The following is a 21,833-nucleotide window of genomic DNA, read 5'->3' as shown; positions in this document are numbered from 1 at the left end:
GTGTGAACAGTGGAGGCAATGCTGCTGAATGCCTTCTTAACCTCCCTGTCTAGCAATGATGCAACTTTCAAAGAACTATGTACCCTAACTCCCCCAATGTCTCTGTTTTACAACATGACCCAGGGCCCTACCATTAACTGTACAAGTCCTGCCCTTCCTTGTTTTAGCAAAACGCAACTGCTCGCTTTTATTCATACCTCTCTCATACACACGCTCCCTCTCTCAGTCACATACATGTACACACACCCCACCCCCTCGAACACTCTCTCAGGCTTATACTCCATCACACTCACACTCTACCAAATGTTCACACAGTCTTACGCACACTCGCATGCACAAACTGACATGCACACAATCACACTCTCATGCACACATATGCACAACGCTATGGGGTGAATTTGGCAGAATTATATTTGCAGATACATTCAATTTTGCTCAAAAAGCACAGAATCTTATAAATTCCTATTTTGGAAATAGAACCAGTCTGATTCAAGATTGGGATACTGATAGACTCGAAGCTCACACCTGTAATGCATTGTCTGAGCTAAGATATCACTTTTTAAAAAAAACCATAAGTCATCTCAAGACTATGACTTAAAAGTAGTTCTGGGATTTACGTATTAACGAACTAAAACCTGCAACCCATTCTAAAAGATGAATGGCTTAACAGCACTCTAGGTTTGTTCAATATATCCTATTAGTTGCATGACACTGTGATTTTTGCAATAAAATATGTGTCTTATGATCCTGCTCCACAGCTACCTGATGAAGGAGCAGCGCTCCGAAAGTTAGTGCTTCCAAAGAAACCAGTTGGACTATAACCTGGTGTTGTGTGATTTTTAACTTTATCCACCCCAGTCCAATGCTGGCATCTCCACATCATATCTCGCGAACACAGCGCACACCTTGGTGCTGCCAGTAAACTTTACAATGCTGATGAAATGACGCACTCTACACTCCTGAAAAATTTACAATTTCTAACGATACTCATTCACTGCTCCATCTGACACACGACATTGGAAACTTAGTGCAGGAGGCTGAAAGAAATGAGCAGCTTTAAAACAAAAACCTGTTGGAGCTCAAAGCTTTCAAAGTCTGAGCCCAGCAGTAAGTTCAGGTTACCTTTATTGTGACCCAACTTTGTAACAGCTCCAGATCACCTCAGCAAAAAGGTGTTGAAAAAGTAGCTGCTTTTTAACAGCTCAAGGTCAAAGCACAGCCCCCCACCCCACTTTATTTACTATTGGTCACCACTGACTTGTCCCTTTGTAATTGGATCCTTGGTACAGCCGTAACCCGGAGGAAGTATTGCTTCACTCAGCAATTTCAACCCAGACCTTGTCTCCAAGTAAGTTTCTCCCCGCCCATGTGCCGGGAGGGAAAGAAGTGGGGGGAAGCAGGTGGAGTCAACCACACTGCTGTCGGTCTGCAGCCACGTGTAGGCTAGACCAGGGAAAGGATGCAGCTGCGATGATTGAGTGAATCCTTTGCCACAACAGCAGTTTCCTTCCCTAAAAAGGACGTGACTGAATCAGAATGGGGCTTCCCCCCCACCCCACCCGATGGTTTCATTGTTAAATTCTGACCTCCAGATTTCTGACCGAATTCCAAATCCGCCATCTGCTGCGGTGGGATTCAAACCTGGGAGTTCCAGAACTGGGTTGGTAGCCCAGTCCATATTGGTACTCGATAGTCGCTCCTTCAATCCCCCTGCAATGGCACGTGAACTCCTTGGTGCCTCCGCAGGGTGGCTGCCCGGGTAAAGCCCTTCCCACATTCGGGACAGCTGAAGGGCCTCTCCCCCGTGTGGACCCGCCGATGCTTCACCAGGGCGGAGGAATCGCTGAAGGCCTTCCCACATTCGGGACAGGGGAATGGCCTCTCCCCCGTGTGGACACGCTGGTGCTTCAGCAGGTCAGAGGAATTGCTAAAGGCCTTCCCACATTCGGGACAGCTGAAGGGCCTCTCCCCCGTGTGGACCCGCTGGTGTTTCAGTCGGGTGGAGGAATCGCTGAAGGCCTTCCCACACTTGGGACAGATGAAGGGCTTCTCCCCCGTGTGGACCCGCTGGTGCGTGCGCAAGTTGCCCATCTGAGTGAATCCCTTCCCACACTCAGGGCAGCAGAAAGGCTTCTCACCTATGTGGATCTGCTGGTGGATCAGCAGGACCGACGCCTGGGTAAAGCCCTTCCCACACTCGGGGCAGCTGAAGGGCCTCTCTCCTGTGTGGACCCGCTGGTGCTTCAGCAGGGAGGAGGAATTGCTGAAGATCTTGCCACACGCTGTGCAGGGGAAAGGCCTCTCCTGCGTGTGGACCCACTTGTGGGTCTGAAGGGCAGAGGAATCGTTGAAGGCCTTCCCACACTCGGGGCAGCTGAAAGGCTTCTCCCCAGTGTGGACCCGCTGGTGCGTCCGCAACTTGCCCTCCTGAGTGAATCCCTTCCTGCACTCGGAACAAGGGAATGGCCTCTCCCCAGTGTGGACCCGCCAATGGGTCAGTAGGGTGGAGGAGGTGCTGAAGGCCTTCCCACACACAGTGCAGGAGAACGGCCTCTCCCCCGTGTGGACCTGTCGGTGGGTCTTTAGGTCAGAAGAATAGCTGAAGTCCTTCCCACAATCGGGGCAGCTGAAGGGCCTCTCCCCGGTGTGGACCCATCGGTGCCTCAGTAGGGCGGAGGAATTGCTGAAGGCCTTCCCACACTTGGGGCAGGTGAATGGCCTCTCTCCGGTGTGACTGCGCCGATGTATCTCCAGGGCAGATGGAGCACGGAAGCCTTTCCCGCAGTCGACACACTTCCACGATTCCTCCACGGGGTGGGATTCCTCAGGTTTCTCCATGGCCGAAGCTTCAGCTGTACACAAATGCGTGTAGAGCCCCTCCTCACCGTGAATTCCTCTTTCCAGGCTGTACAACTGTTTCTGGCTCCACACTCAGTGCGCTGCCAACAGTAGGGTCACTCACCCAGACCCACCGATGCTGAAAATGTACTCAAACAGGAACCAAAAAGCTTTGCTCCTTCTCACAGAATAACAGTCAAACATTGTTGCAATCAGACATTGACAACAAAGTGAGGACTGTAGTTACTGGACAGTCAGTGCTGGAAAAGCACAGCTGGTCAGACAGCATCTGAGAAGCAGGAGCGTCGACGTTTCAGGCATAAGCCCTTCATCTGTTAATTTTGAAACTTCCGTCCTCAGATCGCCAAATACTCTGTAAAAAGAGATTACAAAAGTCATCAGTGTCAGTCCAGGGTAGAAATTCAGAACAAGCATTTCTACTTTCTTTTCTTTAGTTATTCCACAAAATTGAAAGCACCATCTCACTCTCTCTCTCTCGGTTCTCACATTAACGTCTCTGGGAAGTGGGGGGAAAGGAGACATCAAAGCATTAACACCGACACCAGAGAGAAACTGTACATATATTAGTAGAAAGCCAGAGTCATAGAGATACACAGCACAGAAACAGACCCTTCGGTCAATCTCTTCCGTGCCAACCTGATACCCAAAATCAATCTAGTCCCATTTGTCAGTACTTGGCCCATATCCCTCTGAACCCTTCCTATTCAAACACCCATCCAGATGCCAGCATCCACCATTTCCTCTGGCAGCTCATTCCTTACACACATGACATTCTGCATGAAAACGTTGCCCCTTAGGTCCCTTTTAAATCTTCCCCCCACCTTAAACCTATTATCTTCTGGTTCTGGACTCCCCCATCCCAAGGTAAAGACCTTGTATATTTACACTATCCATGCCCCTCATACGTTTATAAAAAGTCTATAAGGTCACCCCTAAGTCTCTGGCGCGGGAGGGAAAACAGCCCCATCCCATCCCTCCTCACCCGGGTAATTAAGACACATTCCTGAGTTTGCAGAGTCTGCCCCCTCCCTGGAATCACTCCAGTTGCTTCAAGTGAACAGATTTTACCCCCACTCCCTCCCAGGAAGAAGAGTTGCCCAGAGGGAGGGAGTTTCACTCTGAAACGGACAGGGCCACTTCCGCGTTATGACGTCATAGATGAAGCGAGGGGGCGGGGAAAGGCCGACAACAGCCCCGCGCACTGCGCCTGCGCAGCCCTGCAGTTTGCAATTTGGTAATCCCTTCCTTTCAGAGAATTCCCAGAGTGTGGAAGCAGGCCACTCGGCCCAAGGAGTCCATACCGACCCTCCGAAGGGTAACCCACCTACACCCATCCCCCTATTGCCCTGACTAATGCACATCCCTGAGCACTATGAGTAATTTAGCTTGGCCAATCCAACCTAACCTGGACAAAGTTAAAAATCAAACACCCAACAGGTTGATTTGGAAGGACTGGTGTTAACAGCGCTGCTCCTTCATCAGGTGATTGTGGAGAATAAGATCATAAGGCACAGAATTCATGGAAAAACATTACAGTGTCCTGCCACTGAAATGATATATTGAACAGACCTGGATTAAGTCTTTCATCGTTTAGAATGGGTTGCAGGTATCAATAATATGTAAATCCTAGAACTTCCTGTCAGTTATGTGTGTGCATGCATGCATGAGGGAGAGAAAAAGTCTCTTTCCGTGCTGTATATCTCTGTGTCTGTACGATAACAAATGCTTTATTTACGTTGGTGTAAATATTGTTGTAAATCATAGCTGGGTGCTAATAGTTAGATGTAAGGGAGAGAGTATTCCTCAAGTAGGGCAGTATAAGAATCCTGGGAAATCTCTATTTCTGGTTTAGTTCCTAATGAACAAACATTTGGGGGTAGCATGGTGGCTCAGTGGTTAGTACTGCTACCTCACAGCACTAGGGACCTGGGTTTGATTCTGTGTGGAGTTTGCACATTCTCCCCGGATCTGAGTGGGTTTCCACCGAGTGCTCCTGTTTCCTCCCACAGTCCAAAGTTGCGCAGGTCAGGTGAATTCGTCATGCTAAATTGCCCATAATGTTAGGTGCATTAGATAGGGGTAAATGTAGGGGAATGGGTCTGGGTGGGTTACTCTTCGGAGGGTCAGTGTGGACTTTTTGGGTGGAAGGGCCTGTTTCCATACTATAGGAATCTAATCTAATTAAGCACGAGCACCTTTATATTTAACTTTGTTTCATTTTTCTTGTTTGATTCCATGCTATGACTACACTCTTGTGTCTGATTGGTTTGAGAGACTGGGAGATTGTGGGTTGGGTCTCAATTCACAATGTTTTATTGTTCCAGAAGGTGTAAAGGGGTGGGGGTGGGGTCAAAGCTTCAGCAGAAATCCAGCAGAGCTGAGAGCAGACCCACATTTTACTCTGTTGGAACAGGAAAATCAACAGAGGACAGAGAAACCAGGACCTGAAATCCGAGCTGACACCAGATTACCTTGTGATCAGTGCTTTCATTAGCACCTCACATTCTCTTACTTTCCATTTGACTACCCACCTCAATTTTCAGGATCCAATCCTTGTCATTCTGAAGCCATGTCTCCATTAGGAGTCACAGATCATAATTATTCTCTTCAATGTGTGCAGTCAATTCATTCGCTTTTGTTACAATGCAGCACACATTCAGACACACCGTTTTTAGTTTCCATTTTTGTGATCTTTAGAATCCAGTTTTGATTGCTGGTATATTTACTCTCTTTGTCCCTTTCTATCATTCTCTGATGTTAATTCTCCAGATCACAACATTGCTCACTGGCCTTGATTTGGATTGGCCGTGCTAAATTGCTCAAAGTGTCCAGGGATGTGCAGGTTCGGTGGGTTAGCCATGGGAAATGCAGGGTTATAGTTCCATCGTAATAGAAGCAGGAGTAGGCCATTGGCTCATCGAGCCTGCTCTGCCATTCATTAAGCTCATGACTGACCTATCCATCGTCTCAGCTACTCCTACCTCCATTGTCCCAACTCCCCTTAATTCCCCTACCATTGCAAAAACCCATCCAACTGTGTCTTGAATATACTTAATGAAGCTGCCTCTCCTGATTCCTTGGCAGAAAATTCCATAGATTCACTACTCTCCTGGAAAAGCAGTTCCTCCTCATCTCTGTCCTAAATCTATTCCCCCTATTGAGTCCGAGTCTCATCTACCAGCAGAAATGACTGGATAGGGTAGGGCTTCATCCCCACAGTTCAATGAATTCTCACTTTCCAAGATGTATTCACTCATTCAGTTGCTGTCTCACAAACAAAAGATTTAATTGCAACTTCTTCTGTTCCCAGACAAGGCAAAACATCTTTGAAAGCTGCTCTGAAAGTCCAGTCTTCACAACCACACATCTGCTTTCTCCGAAGATGATTAGAGTCATAAGCACAGAAACAGACCCTTCAACCCAACTCACCTGTGCCAACAAGAAATCCTAAATTAATCTAAATCATTTCCCAGCATTTGGCCCATATCCCCCTAAACTCTTCCACTTCCTATTCCCATCCAGATGCCTTTGAAATTTTGTAGTAATTGGATCAGACTCCATCACCCTCCGTGAAAACGTTGCTCCTCTGGTCCCTTTGTGGGCGGCACGGTGGCACAGTGGTTAGCACTGCTGCCTCACAGCGCCAGAGACCTGGGTTCAATACCCGCCTCAGGCGACTGACTGTGTGGAGTTTGCACGTTCTCCCCGTGTCTGCGTGGGTTTCCTCCGGGTGCTCCGGTTTCCTCCCACAGTCCAAAGATGTGCAGGTCAGGTGAATTGGCCATGCTAAATTGCCCGTAGTGTTAGGTAAGGGGTAAATGTAAATGTAGGGGTAGGGGTATGGGTGGGTTGCGCTTCGGAGGGGCGGTGTGGACTTGTTGGGCCGAAGGGCCTGTTTCCACATTGTAAGTAATCTAATCTAATCTAAAAAAAAAATCATTCCCTCTCACCTCAAACATATGCCGTCTAGTTTTGGACTCCCCTACCCTGGGTACTCATCCTATCCTGCCCCTTATAAACATCTATAAGGTCACCCCTCAACCTCCAGTGCTCCACGGAAAATTTTCACCGGCCTATTTAACCTCTTTCTGTGTCTTAAACACTCCAACTCTGGCAACAGCCTTGAAAAACCTTTCTGAACCCTTTCAAAGTTTCACAACATCTTTCCTGTAGCAGGGAGACCAGAACTGAACACAGTATTCTAAAAGTGGCCTGACCAATGTCCTGTACAGCCACTCCATGACCTCCTAAGACTCACTTTTAAGGAACAATGACCTGCACTCCAATATCCCTCTGTTTTGTGACACTCCCCTTAACTGTGCCAGTCCTGCCTGGATTGCTTGACCAAAATGCAACACCTCATATTTCTCTAAATTAAACTCCATCTGCCACTCCTCGGTCCATTGGCCCATCCGATCAATTCTAATTTACAGCAAACTCTTTTTTCTCTCTTATTCCCTGGAAGCTGAAAATCTCCATCTCACACACTCTCCCTCCATTCTCACTTTGCTGAACCTAATCCCTGCTGTACCTCATCCTGAAGGGTCTGGTTCATGCTGATTAACAGGTGGCACAAAGCTAGTTCCTTTTTTGACTAAAAGCTTTTCCCTGGCTCAAGGAGACTCTGTCCATGACTTTTTCAGAGAGGTAATAAACCGGCCGAGTTCTGATCAGTCTGGTTTGAACGTGGATGAAACGGATTTTGAAAGGCCTTTTGTTTTTATGGAAACAGGTGTGACTTCAGGCCAAATTGGTCATGTTTTAGAAGTGACCTGTATGAAGAAAGGGGAGTGAGCTGAGCAGTTTTAGTTCAGTATTGAACTGGTTGGCAGTTCAACAGGGAGCTATGCGGAAACTCTCTCTCGTTTCCGCCTCTCAACTTCAACCTATAAGCATGTGTTCCATTTATATTGGTTTTCAAAGGGAGTTGGCTTATTGGAACTGTTGTGCATGTTCTGAACAGCATAACTGAGTCTAGTTGGATAGGCTGAGTTCTGTAGGGGTTATTTATTCTGATCTTTGTGTTTCATTGTGTAATTTTGTGAATAAATTTTTGTCTGTTTTAAAATCTAGTAGTCAACCGAGCTAACTTACTCCTGGTAATTTTCACTGTGCACTTACCAAATCAAATTGCAAAGTTAAGGTCTGGGGCTGCCTGCTTAAGAATGTTTTGAGTGGTCTGGCTTAGTCCATAACACAGGCCCACACTCACACTCAGGGGAGATATAATTGAAACATACAGAACATGGAAAGGCCTAAACAAAGTGGGCATTGGGAAGATGTTTCCATTGGTGGGAGAGACCAGAGACTAGAAAAGGGAAGACCTTTTAGAAGGGAGATAAAGGAGAAACTTTTCAGCCAGAGAGTGGTGAATCTGTGGAATTTTTTGCAACATGAGGCTGTGGAGGCTAGGTCACTGAGGGTATTTAAAACTGAGATAGATAGGTTCTTGAGTATCAAGGGGATCAAGGGTTACGGGGAGGAAGTGGGAGAATGAGGTTGAGAAACTTATCAACCACGGTTGTGTGGTATGAGCAGACTTGATGGGCTGAATGGCCTAATTTCTGCTCCTATGTTTTATGGTCTCTTGCTGTCTTGGACACAGTGAGAGAGAATTGGGAGCAGGAGTAGGCCATTTGGTCTTTTGAGCATGCACCAGCATTGAACAGATCATAACTGGATATGAATATACCTACATCTGAGTATAGGCTGGGACTTTTTTCACAGGAGCACAGGAAGTTGAGAAGTTTATAAAACCAAGAGGGTTGTCAATGAGGTGAGTGGTTGGTGCTGTTTCCTTCAGATGGGGGTTTCAAGATTAGGGAGCAAACTTTTAAGGAGAGAGGAGAAAGATTTTAAAAAGACATGAGGAACACCTTTTTTTGAAAGAGAGTAGTTTGTGTGTGGAATCAATGTCCTAAGGAAGTGGTGGATATAGGTACAGTAACAACATTTAAAAGACATTTGGATAAGTACATGAGTAGGAAAGGTTCAGAGGGATATGGGCCAAACTACATGAGACTAGTTTAGTTTGTGAATATATTCAGCATGGACTAGTTGGACTGAAGTGTCTGTTTCTGTGCTGTATGACTTTGTAACTGTTCTGTACTAGTCTTAAAACTATTATTTTTGCCTTCCCCCATCACCATCCACTTTTTTGTTGTCCAGAAATCAGATGAACGCAGGCTTGAATATATTCAATAGCTGCCTGATCACAGAAAGCAATCCCAACTTCTGAACTCTTGCTAATATACCACTTGCCTTGCTGATTGCCAGTCTGACAACTGGCAGTGACTGGTGTGGAAGGATGTTGAGGCCCCTTTGTATATCCACACATCATTCCTGACGAAGGGCTCGTGTCCAAATCACCAACAATCCTGGTTATCGGATACTGCCTGACCTGCTGTGCTTTTCCAGCACCACACTTTTCGACTCTAATTTCCAGCATGTACAGTGCTCACTTTGTCCACATCCCACTATATCACCATTTAAACAATGCACCTTTTTTCTGCATTTTCTTCCACAGCAAAGGCAAAATCATCACATTGTGGTAATGCATTTGCCAATGGGGACACAGACCTGAACCAACACTTGCAGAGCCTGTTCCCCCAACCCCCGATTCACCCCATTTCCTTTCAGTTGCTGCAAGTCAACAACTGAATCTCAGATTTTAGAAAAGAGAGTGCCGTACTCACAGATGTTGGACAGAGGAAGGAGGTTGCAGTCTGGGGTGAAGTTCAATCTTTATTCAGAGAGAGAAGAGCAACAACAGCAACTTCCGAAACTCATGCTCCAACTTCCGCATTCAGACAATAGGGGCGCTCTGATTGGCAGGAGGACCAGTCTCTTTCCGGTCCTCCAGTGCTTCCTATTGGTCCATCAAAAGAAGGGCGCGAGCCGCGTGCGCGGACACCGAGCAGCTGGCGCAGTTTTCTTGCTGGCTCCGAGGAGCATGCGCAGTGCTTGCTGCCACAGAGACGCTGGAGACCCTGGGAGGTGGTATTACTGACAGATTTGAAGTGTCCAATTGTCAATAGGAGAAAAAAGGCTGGAGCCACTTTCTTTTCCCCATCTGTGGCTCGACTTCTTAGTCCTTTTGCATTTGTTTGGCTGCTCAACTTTTGTATATCTTTTCCCCGGGGTCGGGGTCACGCAGAGAGTGGTGCGTAAATTGAATGAGCTGCCAGAGGAAGTGATACAATTACAACATTTATAAGGTATCTGGATAGGGACATGAATAGGAAGGTTTACAGGGATATGGGCAAAGTGCTGGCAAATGAGACTAGGCTAATTTAGGATATCTGGTTGGTCGGAACTGAAGGCTTTGTTTCTGTGCTCTACAATTCTATAATTCTTTTTTGACATCGTCTGAGCCAATTTCACAAGACTAGGAATAGGCCATTCACCCATTACTGGATCAGTGGTGCTGGAAGAGCACAGCAATTCAGGCAGCATCCGAGGACAGGCAAAATCGACGTTTCGGGCAAAAGCCCTTCATCAGGAATAAAGGCAGACAGCCTGAAGCGTGGAGAGATAAGCCAGAGGACGGTGGGGGTGGGGAGAGAGTGGCCTAGAGTACAATAGGTCAGTGGGGAAGGAGATGAAGGTGATAGGTCAGGGAGGAGAGGGTGGAGTGGATAGGTGGAAAAGGAGCTGGGCAGGTCGGACAAGTCCAGACAGGTCAGGGGATCGAGTTGCTGGAGGTTAGAAGCTAGGATGAAGTGGGGGAAGGGGAAATGAGGAAACTGTTGAAATCCACATTGATGCCCTGGGGTTGAAGTGTTCCGAGGCGGAAGATGAGGTGTTCTTCCTCCAGGCGTCTGGTGGTGAGGGAGCGGCGGTGGAGGAGGCCCAGCACCTCCATATCCTCGGCCGAGTGGGAGGGGGAGTTGAAATGTTGAGCCACTGGGCGATTTGGTTGATTGGTGTGGGTGTCTCGGCGATGTTCCCTAAAGCGCTCTGCTAGGAGGCGCCCAGTCTCCCCAATGTAGAGGAGACCGCATCGGGAGCAACGGATACAATAAATGATATTAGTGGATGTGCAGGTAAAACTTTGATGGATGTGGAAGGCTCCTTTAGGGCCTTGGATGGAGGTGAGGGAGGAGGTGTGGGCGCAGGTTTTACAGTTCCTGCATTGGCAGGGGAAAGTGCCAGGATGGGAGGGTGGGTCGTAGGGGGGCGTGGACCTGACCAGGTAGTCACGGAGGGAACGGTCTTTGCGGAAGGCGGAGAGGGGTGGGGAGGGAAATATATCCCTGGTAGTGGGGTCTGTTTGGAGGTGGCGGAAATGTCGGCGGATGATTTGGTTTATGCGAAGGTTGGTAGGGTGGAAGGTGAGCACCAGGGGCGTTCTGTCCTTGTTGCGGTTGGAGGGGTTGGGTCTGAGGGCGGAGATGCGGGATGTGGATGAGATGCGTTGGAGGGCATCTTTAACCACGTGGGAAGGGAAATTGCGGTCTCTAAAGAAGGAGGCCATCTGGTGTGTTCTGTGGTGGAACCGCTCCTCCTGGGAGCAGATACGGCGGAGGCGGAGGAATTGGGAATACGGGATGGCATTTTTGCAAGAGGTAGGGTGGGAAGAGGTATAATCCAGGTAGCTGTGGGAGTCGATGGGTTTGTAGAAAATGTCAGTGTCAAGTCGGTCGTCACTGATGGAGATGGAGAGGTCCAGGAAGGGGAGGGAGGTGTCAGAGATGGTCCAGGTAAATTTAAGGTCAGGGTGGAATGTGTTGGTGAAGTTGATGAATTGCTCAACCTCCTCGTGGGAGCACGAGGTGGCGCCAATGCAGTCATCAATGTAGCGGAGGAAGAGGTGGGGAGTGGTGCCGGTGTAATTACGGAAGATGAACTGCTCTACGTAGCCAACAAAGAGACAGGCATAGCTGGGGCCCATACGTGTGCCCATGGCTACCCCTTTGGTCTGGAGGAAGTGGGAGGATTCAAAGGAGAAATTGTTACGGGTGAGGACCAGTTCGGCCAAACGAATGAGAGTGTCGGTGGAGGGGTACTGTTGGGAACGTCTGGAGAGGAAAAAATGGAGGGCTTGGAGGCCCTGGTCATGGCGGATGGAGGTGTAGAGGGATTGGATATCCATGGTGAAGATGAGGCGTTGGGGGCCGGGGAAACGGAAGTCTTGGAGGAGGTGGAGGGCGTGGGTGGTGTCTCGAACGTATGTGGGGAGTTCCTGGACTAGGGGGGATAGGACAGTGTCGAGGTAGGTAGAGATGAGTTCAGTGGGGCAGGAGCATGCTGAGACAATGGGTCGGCCAGGGTGGTCAGGCTTGTGGATCTTGGGAAGGAGGTAGAACCGGGCAGTGCGGGGTTCCCGGACTATGAGGTTGGAAGCTGTGGGTGGGAGATCTCCTGAGGTGATGAGGTTCTGTATGGTCTGGGAGATGATGGTTTGGTGATGGGGGGTGGGGTCATGGTCAAGGGGGCAGGAGGAAGAGGTGTCCTCGAGTTGGCGTTTGGCTTCAGCGATGTAGAGGTCAGTGCGCCAGACTACCACTGCGCCCCCTTTGTCCGCTGGCTTGATGGTGAGGTCAGGATTGGAGCAGAGGGATTGGAGGGCTGCGCGTTGTGAGGGTGAGAGGTTGGAGTGGGGGAGGGGGGTCGACAGGTTGAGGCGGTTAATGTCCCGGCGGCACCCATTACAGCCTGTCCTCAGCTGTGGCCTAACTGCACATATTTCAATGTGAGTTTCAAAAGATGTCTGCAGCTTTTTTTATGAAATTGAACATGCTTTAATAATGTTTCTGAATATATCATTTTAGCTATTCTTAATTTTAAAAATAAGCCATTTCCCAGGGAGAGTCACCACCATCCATTCTCTCTCCCTCTTCTTATCGGTTCCTGAATCCTGGCACCAGGCAGACACCAATGTAATCTGGCCTCCAGCTGGCAACTGCAGAGAACGGAGACAATTCCTGACCCAATCAGAAGGCTGTCCTGAGGGGAATGACTGTCTCCCAGAATAAAGTGTCCGGTTAAGATCCCCCCACCCACCACCACCAACACCACCACCGTGTCTGCAGCCTGGCTTCCAGCTGAATCTATCTGAGCCGAAGGTCCTCCAGCGTGTGTTTACCCTGGATGATAGCATCCAGAGCCTCCCACCTTCTGTGAGACAAGTGCCACTCTATCCTCTCCAATGTGTGTTATGTCACTGCTTAACTGTTTTCCGTGGCTGAGCAGAGGTTGATGGCCAAGTTCATAACCCATGAGGATAACCTTGGGTGACCCCACTCCACCCTACACTCTCTCACCCTCACACAGACCCTCTCTCATACACATGGTCTCTCTCAGACACACACAAATCCACCAATGCACACACCCTCTCACAGGCTCATACTCCATCACACAAAAACACACACACTCACACTACTCTCTCATGCACGCACATACATACATGTCCATGGGATGAATTTGCGTTTGCAGTATTATATTTGCAGATAGATTCAATGTGTGCTTTTTGTGGAAAAATCGGCAGGCAGTTAATGAAAGCAATCAATCCATGTAATATTTTATCAACTCATACTTTGGAAATAGAACCAGTCTGATTCAAGATTGGGATACAGACAGACCGAACCTCTCACCTTTCATGCAGTCTGAGCTGAGATGTTACCTATTTTTATAAAACCTTAAGTCATCTTGAGAACATGAATTAAAAGTGCTTCTGGGATTTACATATTAATGAACAGAAACCTGCAAACCATTCTAAAAGATGGAAGACTTAACAGCAATCAAGGTTTGTTCAATATATCCTATCAGTTGCATGACACTGTGATCTTTTGCTATAAAATCTGTCTTCTGATCCTGCTCCACAGCTACCTGATGAAGGAGCAATGCTCTGAAAGCTAGTGCTTCCAAATAAACCTGTTGGACTATAACCAGGTGTTGTGAGATTTTAACTTTGTGCACACCAGTCCAACACTGACACCTCCACAACGTTTCTGGTGAACACTTCCACCAGGAAACTTTACACTGCTGATAAAACATTGCAGTGCCTGCATTCCTAAAAAATTTACAATTTCTAATGATACTAGCTACTCATTCACTGCTCCATCTGATACATGACATTGGAAATTTAGTGCAGGAAGCTGAAAGAAATGAGCAGCTTTTAAACAAAAACCTCTTGGAGCTCAAAGCTTTCAATGAGAGTCTGAGCCCGGCAGTAAGTTCAGGTAACCTTTATTGCGACCCAACCTCGTTACAGCTTCGGATCCCCCCAGCAAAAAGGTGTAGAAAAAGTATCTTTTTTTTTTAAAAACAGCTCAAGGTCAAAGCGCACACACTTCTCCCCCCGCCCCCTCACCCCCACTTTCTTTACTATTTGTCAGCACAGAGTTGCCCTTTTGTAATTGAATCCTTGGTATAGCCATAAACTAGAAGTATTACCTCATACACCAATTTAAACCCATACCTTGTAGGTTTCTCCCCCCTCATCGGCTGGAGTTGGGGGGGGGGGGGGGGGGAAAGAGTGCAGAATAGTCAACCAGACTGCTGTGGGTCTGAAGTCACGTGTAAGCCAGTCCAGGTAAAGGATGCACTGGGACGAGTGAGTGAATCCGTTCCCACATCAGCAGTTTCCTTCCCTTAAAAGGTTGTGAGTGAATCAGATGGGGGTTCCCCCTCCCCTCCCTGACAATTGTTTCGTTGTTAGATTCTGAACTCGATTTCTAACCAAATTCCAATTCTGCCATCTGCCTTGGCAGCTCCCGGAACTGGGTTGATAGTCCAGTCAATAAAGGCACTCAGCCGTTGCTGTTTTAAACCCCCTGCGATGCCATGTGAACTCTCTGGTGTCTCTGCAGGTGGGAGGAGCGGCTAAAGCTCTTCCCGCACTGATAGCAGGTGAACGGCCTCTCCCCTGTGTGGACCCGCTGGTGCCTCAGCAGGTCAGAGGCCTGGGTAAAGCCCTTCTCGCACTCTGGGCAGCTGAAGGGCCTCTCCCCCGTGTGGACCCGCTGGTGCTTCAGCCTGTCGGAGGAACTGTTGAAGGCCTTCCTGCACTCTGTGCAGGGGAATGGCCTCTCCCCTGTGTGGACCCGCTGGTGGGTCAGTAGGGCGAAGGAATTGCTGAAGCCCTTCCCGCATTCGGTGCAGAGGAACAGCCTCTCCCCAGTATGGACCTGACGGTGGGCCAACAGGGTGGAGGTCTGGGTAAAGCCCTTCCCGCATGTGGAGCACCTGAAGGGCCTCTCCCCTGTGTGGATCCGCCGGTGCCTCAACAGGTCAGAGCAATTGCTGAAGGCCTTCCCACACTCGGGGCAGCTGAAGGGCCTCTCCCTGGTGTGGACCCGCCGGTGCCTCACCAGGCCGGAGGAATTGCTGAAGGCCTTCCCGCACTCTGTGCAGGGGAATGGCCTTTCCCCGGTGTGACTGCGACGATGAATCGCCAGAGCAGATGGGAAACGGAAGTCTTTCCCACAGTCGCCACACTTCCACGGTCTCTCCATGGGGCAGGATTCCTCGGGTTTCTCCATGGCCAAAACTTCAGCCGCACACAACACATGTAGAGCTCCTCCCCTCCGTGAATTCCTCTTCCCAGGCCTTATAACTGTTTCAGGCTCCACACTCCGTGCACTCCAACAGTAGAGTCTCTCGTCCAGTCCCACTGATGCCGAGAACGGACTGAAACAGGAACCAAAACGTTTTGCTCCTTCTCACAGAATCAGTCAAAAATGGTTGTGGTCCCGATGGATTGAGTGACTGTCAGACATTGACGTCAAAGTGAAGACTGCAGACACTGGAGAGTCAGTATCGAAAAGTGCGGCACTGGAAAAGCACAGCAAGTCAGGCAGCACCTGAGGAGCAGGAGAGTCGACATTTTGGGCATAAGTTCTTCATCTGTTGATTTTGAAACTTCCGTCTTCAGATCTTCAAATACTCTGTCAAAAGAGATTACAAAATTCATTACTGTCAGTCCAGAATAAAAATTCAGAACAAGCAATTTGTTTGTGTTGTTATTCCACAAAATTGAAAGCACTATCCCACACTCTCTCCTCCCCCCGCCCTCCGCTCTAACTCATTCTCCTGAAGATCTTATAGGGGCAGAAAAGCAAAGACGTCAAGACTGACATCTCTGAGTTTTGGATAACTCCACCTGAAATTTAATATCTTTCACAACACTGGGATATTGCTGAGAGTGAGCAGGTCAGATTTTGGTAAGCAAAAAAATCTCAATTCAGGGTAAATCTGGAATGCAGCTTCTTGAAGAACAACCAGACAAAATGGTTAACATTCCCAGGAAGTGGGGAGGACAGCAAAAATGAGACATCAAGGCATTGACACCGCCACCAGAGAGAAACTGAACATAGACATGACAAACATTTGTGGAAAGCCAGAGTCATCGAGATGTACAGCACAGAAACAGACACTTCGGTCAAATTCCTCTGTGCCCAACCAGATATCCAAAATTAATCTCGTCCCAGCGCTTTGCCCATATCCCTTTGAACCTTTCCTTTTCATACACTCATGCTGATGACTTTTAAATGTTGTCATTGTACCAGCCTTCACCACTTCCTTTGGCAGCTCATTCCATACATGCACCATCCTCTGCGTGAAAATGTTGCCGCTTAGGTCTCTTTGCAGTCTCCCTCCCCCTGCCCTCACCTTAAATCTATTACCCTCGAGTTCTGGACTCCCCATCCCAAGGAAAAGACCTCGTCTATTTACTCAATCCATGCCCCTCATGATTTTAAAAAAGTCTATCAGGTTACCCCTCACACTCTGATGCACTAGGGAAAACAGCAGCACCCAATCCTTCCAACCCTCCTTCCCCGGGTAATTAAGACACATATCTGAGTTTGCAGAGTCTGCTCCCTCCCCGGGTTCACTCCAGTTGCTACAAGTGAACAAATTTCCTCCCCCCGCACTCCACCCACCGCTTTCCCCCCTCCCCCCACACTCCACCCACCGCTTCCCCCCTCCTCCCCTTCCTGAACAGTTTACAAAAATCCCTTCTCTTCACAGAACCCTCACTGTTCTAACAAGTCCACACCAACCTCCGAATGGCAACCTCACCACACCTATTCCCCTACTCCTATTGCTCTACATTTACCCCTTGACTAATACATCTAACCTGCACATCCCTGGGCACTGTGGGTAATTTAGCACCGCCAATCCACCCTAACCTGCACATCCCTGAGCACTATGGGTAATTTGAACTTGCCAATCAAACCTTACCTGGACAAAGTTAAAAATCACACAACACCAGGTTATCGTCCAATGGGTTTATTTGGAAGCACTAGCATTTGGAGCGCTGCTCCTTCATCAGGTGGTTGTGGAGTGTAAGATCATAAGACACAATTTCTGGAAAAGCATTAGTGTCCTGGCATTGAAATATATATTGAACAAACCTGGATCGTTAAGTCTTTCATCTTTTACAATGGATTGCAGATATCATTAATATGTAAATCCCTGGGCAGAGAATTACATAGATTCACGATTCTCTGGGAAAAGCAGTTCCTCCTCATCTCTATCCTAAATCTACTCCAACTAATCTTGAGGTCTGATCTCACCTACCAGCAGAAATGACTGGATAGGGTAGGGTTTCATCCCCACAGTGCAATGAAATCCCACTTTCCACCAAAATCTCAGATGTACTCACTGACTCAGGTGCTGTCTCATAAATGAAAGATTTCATTGTAACTTCTTCTGCTCCCAGTAAGGACAAAACATATTTGAAGGCTGCTCTGAAAGTCCAGTCTTCACAATGACACTTCTGGTTTCACCAAAGACCCAGAGAGTCATACAGCACAGAAACAGACCCTTCAGTCCAACTCATATGTGCCGCCCAGATATCCTAACTTAATCTCGTCCCATTTACCAGCATTTGGCCCATATCCCGCTAAACGCTTCCTATTCTTGTACCCATCCAGATGCCTTTTAAATGCTGTAATTGTATCAGGCTCCACCCCTTCCTATGACAGCTCATTCAATACATGCACCACCTTCTGCGTGAAACAAGTTGCCCTTCATGTCCCTTTTAAATCATTCCCCTCTCTCCTCAAACATTTGCTCTCTAGTTTTGCATTCACCCTATCCATGCCCCTTATAAATATGTATAAGGTCACCCCTGAACATCCGATGCTCCAGGAAAGTATCCCTGACCGATTCAGCCTCTCTCTGTCGATCAAACCCTCCAACTCTGGCAACAGCCTTTCAAGTCTTTTCTGACCCCTTTCAAAGTTTCACACCATCTTTCCTGTAGCAGGGAGACCAGAACTGAATGCAGTATTTTAAAAGTGGCCTAACCGATATCCTGTACAGCCACAACATGACCTCCCAACTCCGATACTCAATGCTCTGACTAATAAAGGAAAGCATACAAAATGCCTTCTTCACTGTTCTGGCTACCTGAGACTGCACTTTCAAGGAACAATGAACCTGCACTCCAAGGTCTCTTTGTTCTGAAACACTCCCTTAACTGTCCTGCCTGGATTGCCTTACCATAATGCAAACATCACATTTCCCTAAATTAATCTCCATCTGCCACTCCCTGGCCCATTGCCCCATCCAATCAATTCTAATTTATAGCAAACTCTCTGTAATTCTTATTCCCTGGAAGTACAAAATCTCTATCCCACACACTCCCTCCATTCTCACTTTATTGAACCTAATCCCTGCTGTACCTCATCCTGAAGGGTCTGGTTCATGCTGATGAACAGGGTCACACTCAGGGGAATCTAATTGAAACAAACAGAATACTCAATAGCCTAGACGAGTTGATGTTGGGAAGATGTTTCCATTGGAAGGAGAGACTAGCAGCCGAGGGCACAGCCTTAGAGTAAAGGGAAGACCTTTCAGAACCGAGATTAGGAGAAATTTCTTTAGCCAGAGAGTGGCTGTAACTGTTCTTAAAACCATTTTTTCTGTTCCCTCATAACCATCCACTTCATTGTTGTTCAAAAATCAGATGAACTCAGCCTTGAATATATTCAATGACCCCCTAACCGCGGGAAGGCCCTACCCCTCTTCTGAACTCAATTCCTCTTGCTAATACACCACTTGCCCTGCTGACTGCTTAGTGCACCTGTCTGACAACGGGTATTGACTGGTGTAGAAAGACACTGAAACCTCTTTGTACATCCACATAACATTCCTGATGAACGGCTCGTGTCCAAAACGTCAACTCTCCTGGTCCTCGGATGCTGTCTGACCCGCTGTTCTTTTCCAGAGTCACACTTGTCAACTCTGATCTCCAGCATCTGCACTCCTCACTTTCTCCATATCCCAACATGTCACCATTAAAACAATGCACCTCCTTTCTGCTTTCTCACAGCAAAAGGCTATATTATCACATTGTGGTAATGCATTTGCCATGTGTTTGCCAATTGAGACACAAATCTTTGAAAGTTGCCACCAGGTAAATAGTGCGGTGAAGAAGGCATATGGCGTACTAGCTTTTATTGGTAGAGGAATTGAGTTCCGGAGCACTGAGGTCATGTTGCAGTTGTATAAGACTCTGGTGCGGCCGCATCTGGAGTATTGTGTGCAGTTTTGGTCGCCATACTATAGGAAGGATGTGGAGGCACTGGAACGGGTGCAGAGGCGGTTTACCAGGATGTTGCCTGGTATGGTAGAAAGATCATATGAGGAAAGGCTGAGGCACTTGGGGTTGTTTTCATTGGAGAAAAGAAGGTTTGGGGTGACTTGATAGAGGTATACAAGATATTAGGGGTTTAGATAGGGTCGACAGTGAGAATCTTTTGCCACGTATGGAGTCAGCTATTACAAGGGGGCATAGCTTTAAATTAAGGGGGGGTAGGTATAGGACAGATGTTAGGGGTAGGTTCTTTACTCAGCGAGTCGTGAGTTCGTGGAATGCCCTGCCAGTAGCAGTGGTGGACTCTCCCTCATTATGGGCATTTAAGCGGGCATTGGATAGGTATATGGAGGATAGTGGGCTAGTGTAGGTTAGTTGGGCTTGGATCGGCGCAACATCGAGGGCCGAAGGGCCTGTACTGCGCTGTATTCTTCTATAAATCTGGACCAACATTTCTAGACAAAAAAAAGTGAGTACTGCAGATGCCGGAGATTAGAGTCGAGAGTGTGGTGCTGGAAAAGCACGCAGGTCAGGCAGCATCTGAGGAGCAGGAAAACGTCGATTTTCTTGCTCCTCGGACGTTGCCTGACCTGCTATGCTTTTCCAGCACCACACTCTCGACCAATATTGCTACACTCTGTCCCCTCCCTGAATTCACTCCCTTTCCTTTCAGTTGTTGCAAGTCAACAATTGAACGCCAGAATGAAAAAAAAAGTGGAATAGGTGGCGAGAAAAGAGAGTGCTGTACTCACAGTTGTTGGACAGAGGAAGAAAGTTGCAGTTTGGGGTAAAGCTCAATCTTCATTCAGAGAGACATGAGCAGAGGCAGCAACTTCGGAAGCTCATTATCCAACTTCCGCATTCAGGCAATAGCGGTGCTCTGATTGGCAGGAGGACAAGACACCTTCCGGTCCTCCCGAGTTTCCTATTGGTACATCAAAAGTAGGTCATGAGTCGTTTGTGTGTACAACCAGGAGCATGCTCGGTCTTTTGCTGACACCAACGGACATGCGCAGTGCTTGCAGACACCGAGGGGCATGCGCATTATGCTCTTCAGAGATGCTTATGTTACTGACAGATTTGAAGTGTCCAATTGGACTGCATTCTGGGGAAGGTGGGACCTGTACAAGCAGGACGGGTTGCACCTAAACCAGAAGGGCACCAATATCCTGGGGGGTAGGTTTGCTAGCACTCTTCGGGGGGGTTTAAACTAATTTGGCAGGGGGGTGGGATCCGGACTTGTAGTCCAGCAAGTAGGCTAGCTGTTTGTCAGGATGTCCAAGAATGTAGGGAGGCTGTGAAGAAGGTAGCACAGACAGGGAATACTTGCGGACACAGAGATGGGTTCAAATGCGTATACTTCAGTGCAAGGAGTATCAGAAATAAGGTGGGTGAACTTAAGGCGTGGATCGGTACCTGGGACTACGATGTTGTGGCCAGCACGGAAACGTGGATAGAAGAGGGACAGGAATGATTATTGGGGGTTCCTGGTTGCCGATGTTTCAGTAAGATTAGGGAGGGTGGTAAAAAAGGAGAGGGGGGGGGGGTGGCGTTGCTAATTAGAAATGGTATAACGGCTGCAGAAAGGCAGTTCGAGGGGGATCTCCCTTTGGAGGTAGTATGGGCTGAAGTCAGAAATAGGAAAGATGCAGTCACCTTGTTGGGTGTTTACTATAGGCCCCCCAATAGCAGCAGAGATGTGGAGAAACAGATTGGGAAATGGATTTTGGAAAGGTGCAGAAGCCACAGGGTAGTAGTCATGGGCGATTTCAACTTCCCAAATATTGATTGGGAGCTCTTCAGATCAAATAGATTGGATGGGGCGGTGTTTGCGCAGTGTGTCCAGGAAGCTTTTCTAACTAGTATGTAGATTGTCCGACCAGAGGGGAGACCATATTGGATTTGGTACTCGGTAATGAACCGGGACAAGTGATGGGCTTGTTAGTGGGTGAACATTTTGGTGATGGTGACCACAATTCTGTGACTTTCACCTTGGTTATGGAGAGAGATAGGTGCGTGCAACACGGTAGGTTTTACAATTGGGGGAAGGGTAATTATGATGCTGTAAGACAGGATCTGAGGAGCATAAGTTGGGAGCATAGGCTGTCAGGGAAGGATGTCGTGGAAATGTGGAACTTTTTCAAGGAACAGATACGACGTGTCCTTGATATGTATGTACCTGTCAGGCAGGAAAGAGATGGTCGTGTGAGGGAACCTTGGTTGACGAGGGAGGTTCAATGTCTTGTAAAGAGGAAGAAGGAGGCTTACATAAGGTTGAGGAAACAGGGTTCAGACAGAGCAGTGGAGGGATACAGGATAGCCAGAAGGGACCTGAAGAAAGGGATTAGGAGAGCTAAGAGAGGGCATGAAAAATCTTTGGCGGATAGGATCAAGGATAATCCAAAGGCATTTTAAGCGTATGTGA

The 21,833-nt window shown here is 47.9% G+C and overlaps 1 protein-coding gene across 2 annotated transcripts; it reads right to left on the bottom strand.

The window, feature by feature from the left end:
- Positions 1 to 1,565: 1,565 nt before the first annotated feature.
- On the bottom strand, positions 1,566 to 20,224 carry LOC148143436 (uncharacterized). Of its 2 annotated transcripts, XM_087974169.1 has the most exons (3): positions 20,161 to 20,224; positions 14,649 to 15,749; positions 1,566 to 2,730 (listed from the first exon to the last, which is right to left on the bottom strand). In XM_087974169.1, the coding sequence occupies exons 2-3, from the start codon at positions 15,342 to 15,344 to the stop codon at positions 1,702 to 1,704; spliced, it is 1,725 nt and encodes a 574-aa protein (XP_087830295.1). In that variant the 5' UTR covers positions 15,345 to 15,749; positions 20,161 to 20,224; the 3' UTR covers positions 1,566 to 1,701. The 2 variants fall into 2 exon arrangements, with proteins under 2 accessions (XP_087830295.1, XP_087830294.1); XM_087974168.1 differs by lacking the exons at positions 14,649 to 15,749; positions 20,161 to 20,224 and adding an exon at positions 9,555 to 9,627 and having other exon boundaries at positions 1,566 to 3,211.
- Between the last annotated feature and the right edge of the window lie 1,609 nt (positions 20,225 to 21,833).

This window comes from Chiloscyllium plagiosum, unplaced genomic scaffold (genome assembly GCF_037043375.1).
Source record: "Chiloscyllium plagiosum isolate Xiang-an unplaced genomic scaffold, Cpla_swu_hap1 HiC_scaffold_27, whole genome shotgun sequence".
In the NCBI taxonomy this organism is placed as follows: Eukaryota; Metazoa; Chordata; class Chondrichthyes; order Orectolobiformes; family Hemiscylliidae; genus Chiloscyllium; species Chiloscyllium plagiosum.
Note: the sequence above shows the minus strand (reverse complement) of the source record. Positions and strands in the feature narration are given on the sequence as shown.

What these genes read in the sequence shown, in the direction of transcription:
- LOC148143436 (XM_087974169.1), bottom strand. Translation starts at nt 15,344, where the DNA reads ATGGAGAAACCCGAGGAATCCTGCCCCATGGAGAGACCGTGGAAGTGT. An exon ending in AGAGACACCAGAGAGTTCAC is followed by an intron (nt 2,731 to 14,648) that starts ATGGCATCGCAG and finishes CGGCGCAGTCAC; the next exon opens with ACCGGAGAGAGGCCATTCAC.